At 31.9% G+C, this 5,925-nt stretch overlaps 1 protein-coding gene across 1 annotated transcript; it reads left to right on the plus strand.

Annotated features, from left to right (window-relative positions):
• Positions 1-1,854: 1,854 nt before the first annotated feature.
• Positions 1,855-4,681, plus strand: LOC130960323 (uncharacterized). Its single transcript, XM_057885703.1, has 3 exons — positions 1,855-2,152; positions 2,487-2,609; positions 4,111-4,681. Exons 1-3 carry the CDS (start codon positions 1,912-1,914, stop codon positions 4,248-4,250), a joined length of 504 nt encoding a protein of 167 aa, XP_057741686.1. The 5' UTR covers positions 1,855-1,911; the 3' UTR covers positions 4,251-4,681.
• The last annotated feature ends 1,244 nt before the right edge of the window (positions 4,682-5,925 follow it).

Consider the following 5,925-nt stretch of genomic DNA (forward strand, 5'->3'; position numbering starts at 1 on the left):
AATAGTCACACAAACCCTACCCCTAATCAGACAGAGATATACAGAACGCCACCCCTAAGACATCAGGCTACAAACTGACTTCAAAAAAAAGGAAAAAACTTTAATGCTTACCTCTAACCGTCACGCTTGCTTCTTCCACAATCAATGTTGCTAACAACTGACTACCGCTCTTCTCAGTACCAACAGCTACTCGGCTTTGATCGTCAACCAACGACGACAAACGTGGATGGCGATGTTCGAATGCAAGGTGAAGGGGTTAGGGCATGGCTTGAGGGAGACGAAACAATTTGGAGCCAGACATGGAGATACTCGATATGGAAGAGGGTGAATCCACTCTGCAACGTTTTGAATCCACTTTCTCCACAAAACGACGCCGTATCATGTCTATCTGGACATTCGCTCAAAACGGCGTCGTATTCCTTCTCTGCCAGCATGGCAGTTAACGTGCCACGTGAGCAGACGTTAGCCATGTCATCAAGCAAATTGACGGAAGGACGTACGTGATTAACTCGTGTCACTTTCAGGGACTCTTTTGATTAACTTTATCTTCCAGGGACTAATATGGAGATCGAGGTATCTTTCAGGGACGATTTTGAGTATTAACTCTTATTCAAATCAGTCTCCAAGAATTTTAAAACCATATATTTTAGTTCTAAGAAAAATTAATATACAGATTAATCTCCAATATTTTTTCTGTCAGACATGACATAACAATTTTTTGTCCATTTTACTTTTACTGTAGGTCAGTTTTTATTATTATTAGCTTAACTTTGTGCATGTGAATGATGACACTAACATATTGATACACTCTTTTCGTTGGAAACAGGTAAGGTGAATAATGATACTTTAAAATCTAAATTAAAATATTTTCTTTTAATACAAACATGCTTTAGGACATCTTTTTATTATATTAAATTCAAAAATATCAAATAATTTTAACGTTGAGTTTCTTATAGAATAATCTTTATTATTATTATTATTATTATTATTATTATTATTATTATTATTATTATTATTGAGTGACTATATATACACTTTTTAATGCAAATTTTTTTATATTATAAATACATATATAAGAATCTAATGAATAAATTTATTATTATTTTTGTCTAAAAAATAAAAAAATTATGGTATAGTATTATTTGTAATTAATAATTATAATAATTATTATTTTATTTTATTATATTTTTTTAATGAATGGGAGATTGTCATGTCTGACGTAGAAAAATATTAGAAGTTGATCTGTATATTTTTTTTAGGATTAAAAAATGTCTGCTCTTAAAATTTTTGAAAACTATTTTTTAGTAATTATTCTATAAAAATAAATCAGAGACTGATTTATTTGTCGGAATAAAATTTTAAAAATATTTTTATGTATTAATTTTTTAAAAAAAAATTGAAATATTTGCTTTTAAAATTCTTGAGTACTGATTTAAGAAATTATTTAATTTATTAATTAACAATAAATTATTAAATAAAATTTAAATTTAAGACAAATTAATTATTAACTCATTGGATTGTGGATAATAAAAAAAGAATCCTACTAGGAAGCTAATGGAGTATCTATAAAATGTGTACAATGGGTTTTTTATTTGGCCCAATATGAAATAAAAAATGAACATTTAGGATAAAATACTACTAATTTCTCAAACATAATACACCTATACGACTATACTATCCAAAATAACTATCTGCATATTAAGAATAATAAATATCTGATATCTTACTGAATCGAATATCCTAAACTCCTCTTGTACACCATTGATTCTCTATATTTCCTCAATAAAAAAATAATTATTTTTTAAAAATAAATGGGCCATTATTGCTCTTTTTCCTTCTCTGCCTCGCAACTGTTCCACCGAAAAAAAAAAAAGAAGAAGAAAAGGAAAGATAAGTGAGGACTCAGGAGGGATGAGCTCCTCGCCCCATCGTTCTCGCGGCGGCAACGGGAACGGAGACGGTGGAGATAACAGGCCGAGATTCTTCGACCCAAAAACGAAGATAAAGTGCTGGAACAACGCCGAAATCGTTCCCGGCCGCCACCCTGAGAGGTGGCGCAAAGACGCCGCTGGCAACATTGTTTGCAAGCGCTTCAAAGACTGCCTCGGCTGCCTCTGCTACGAGTACGATCACATCGTCCCCTTCTCCAAAGGTTCCATTTTTCTGTTACCCTTTTCGCTTCTATTTCATAATAACACTTCATTTTCTTCTGGGTTGTGTGTTTTCGTTGGAAAAAAATGCGGCAATAGATGTAGAAGTCAAAACCGAAAGTTGACTAAATTCCGATGTTTTATGTAATAGCAGTTGAAAGTTGGAGATAGAAATGAAGATAATGCTTGAAAAATGAAGCTTTGTGCTTCTTTGTTTTGACTTCTTTAAGGATTTATCATCAGTTGAACATATACCATATAGAATTGTAGATTGTTATTTGGTTCATTTGAATAATGATTTAAATTGACATGTGAGATTTCTATGTTGTGTTTTAGGGGGTGAATCCACTGAAGAAAATTGTCAGATACTTCAGTCAAGAGTGAACAGATTCAAATCAAATAAATATCAGGTTGATGCTGATCAACTCAAAGGATACTCTTGTGATGTTATCTTTACTGGTACGCATATGCATCTTTGTAATTTGCACGAACTATTCCTCTTATCTATTATGCAATTTAGTTAAACCTAATTGGCTTTATGGGGTCCTTTATTCAACCCTGGCAATCATAGTTGGGACAAATTGCTAGTATCGTGTACTACATAGAAGATTGAGATTTCCAATAAGATTAGAAGCCGCTACAATTTGTAGATAAGAATCATATTTTGTATCAATTGCAGCCTTCTTTTGCAGTTTATGGATCTTGAAAGGAATCTATGTTCGTTTTTCTTACTGTGGATTTGCCAAGTGTTTTAAATTCATGTGCTCTAACTGCGGGTGGATTCTTTCGATTGCATCCTAGAAGTGATATTGACCTGTGCTGTTTGTTCCCTATAATTTAGATCTATTTTGTTTGATAGACTGTTTGGCAATGACATTTCTACGCATTAAGGAAACCATTTATCTCAAATTCTTTTTTCCATTTATGTGGTGTGATTGAAAGTGGCCACTGATGAATGTTATTTATATTACTGCTTTCTGTTAATTGACCCCATTTAGGAAGGCATGTTGTGTTCTATTTACTGAACCTTTTTTTCGCGAGGATATCCAAAATTATCCGCAGCATCTTTTATGGTAAATGTTAAATGGAATTTTGATGAGAACTTAGAAGCCAAGCCCCTGAAGGCGTTTTGCAAGGACAATGTTGTTCTCACTCTGTTCATTCATAAGAATTTCGATCCAAACTGTAGGATCATGTTCTGTTCAATGATGAGATGTAACCATTAATTGATATAATGTGGCAGGCTAAGAAGCACGGACACACCAAATTACTGCCGTGTCCACGTGTCGGACACGCGGTGGACACGGACACGCGGTGGACACATGTCCGACACACCTGAGCACGTGTCGCAAAAAAAAAAATTTTTTTTTTACTCGGACACGCCATGACACGGCACTGGACACACGAGGACACGGCACTGGACACACGAGGACCCGGCATTGGACACGCCAGGACACGATTGGCATGTAAAAATTGCAGAAATTTTTTAAAAAAAAATTACCTTTAACCCAAAAAAATCTTGGACCCCATGATCACTGTAGTTAGCTTTTTTTGGATATATCATTAGAATTGATGCCCCATATTTTTTTGGAAAGGATATGGAAATAGGAAGTAGTGAAGTTCAAAAGATAGTTAAAGAATACTCCATGTGTTTTTTTTTTTTTTTGAGGGATTAGGAAGTGATTATAAGTTCAATTGTAAATTTTGACTTCATATTATATATATGATATATATTATGACTTTTGATTTTTTTTCTTAAAATTTAATATATATATGCCGTGTCCGTGTCCGGTAAAATTTTAATTTTGGTGTGTCTCCGTGTCCGTGTCGTGTCCCGTGTCCGTGTCCGTGTCTGTGCTTCTTAGGTGGCAGGAAAGTGAAACTTTGCTCAGATTTCTCTCATTTTAGGAGCTCTGTCATGTTTATTGACGGATATTATTCTTGTTTTGCCAATTACCAGACAAGGAGCTTGACATAATCGAGATGGCTGTTTATGGCGATGTTATCCGGCCAGGAAACCAGTGCCGTTGCAGAACTGTTGCCGAGATGCTTGGCAAATACAAGTCTAAAGATGAGACAACTGCATGCAAGTTGCCATAGAGAGGAGGATGATTCTTAGCTGTTGCAAGCAACATTTCAAGATTCATGGATTCGAAAGAGAAGCTTACAGGCACTCTCCTTTCTCATAACTCAGACAAAAAAATAACAGTTGCTTCCACCATTTTTATCAGTTGGCCTTGTTTTAGGATTTTGACATTTAAATGGTTTTTGTTATACACAATTCTGGGAAAATGTTACCCTTTAGTTACTGTACTATCAACATTGTAACCCATAATGCTGCCATTAGCAACCTGTTAAAGATTAAGGTCATTCAAAGGACAGTAGTATTCTTTTTTTTATATTATATCTTTGGCATATGTTATAGGTTGAGATGAGAAACCCACTGATATGGTTTGTCACCATATTAAGTATGTAAAACCCATCCCATTTAAACAACATTTAATTATGTATTAATTTATCGACAAAAGTAATTGATTTAATTATTTATCAACTTAAAAGTCTCGTAAATATAACTATAAAAATATTTGATTGGATGCCAATTACATAACAATTAAATTTTATCACATTGCAAAAGAGCAACTTAAGAAATGTTGTCTTAATAACATTGGAATGATCTGACTCTTCAAATTGTTATCGAGTTGGATTTCGAGGAAAAAAAAAGGTTCTAATTCAAAAAGTTTTAATTATTCTGATTGTTTTTATAGTTTTATCAAATTTGTAATTAGGTTTTTATATTTTTTTTAGTTGGATCCTTATACTATTAATTTTATAATTAGGTCCTTTTCGTCTTAAAAATATTAAAATTAATGGAATATTCTTTTTAAAAAATATGTTATTAAAGACTTAATTAGGTTCTTAATTCCTAATATTTTTAATTTGTGAAAAAATATTCTATTAACTCTAACATTTTTATACTAGCACAGACTTAATTACAAAATTAAAAGCAGTTTAAAGACCCAATTAAAAAAAAATATAAGAACTTAATTGTAAATTTGATAAAACTATAGAGACTAACAAGAAATTAAACCTTAAAAAATTATAATTACAAATTTTTTTAAATTATTAGATAATTTGATATACTTAATTAAATTGTTTAATATAATAGTGTTTGATTGTATACCAAACGTATAAATTTATTGTGTATGAATAATTTTAAGATAGTCCAAAACATGGTAAAACAATAGTAAAGTTCCTCCTATAAGTGTTTTGCGCCAAAAGGATAAAATTCAAAAAATAAAAATAAAAAGCATCCTAAGGAATTGAATTTCTCTTTAAGTGAGAAGATAATTGGTAGAAGTGAAATGGTTGTATTTAAAGTGTAGAGAATATCATCTAGTTAGAAATGAATCAAACTAGATGTTCCTTCACTAATATTACATAAATACTCTTTTATACAAACACCTCTTTGGCACGAACATTCGAAGTAGTGTCAAAACTGCTACCTTAACATGTGAAGATCAATTTTCTATATCCATTTTAAGTTGAACGAACTTAAAATAATGAGGACACTCAAGGCACTATTTGCTGTAAAATGGCTTAAAATTATAAAAAGGGTTTCAACTAATTAATCTTCTATCAATGGAAAAAAAAAAAGTGAATTTTACTTGCTATAGAAAGTTTTACAAAATGAGTAAACACCGTGGTTGTCAAAAAAGCAAATGTTGAAGCAGTGATAAGATTCAGCAAAGAAAACATAACATGCAGATTTTGGTTG

Source organism: Arachis stenosperma, chromosome 1 (genome assembly GCF_014773155.1).
Source record: "Arachis stenosperma cultivar V10309 chromosome 1, arast.V10309.gnm1.PFL2, whole genome shotgun sequence".
Classification (NCBI taxonomy): domain Eukaryota; kingdom Viridiplantae; phylum Streptophyta; class Magnoliopsida; order Fabales; family Fabaceae; genus Arachis; species Arachis stenosperma.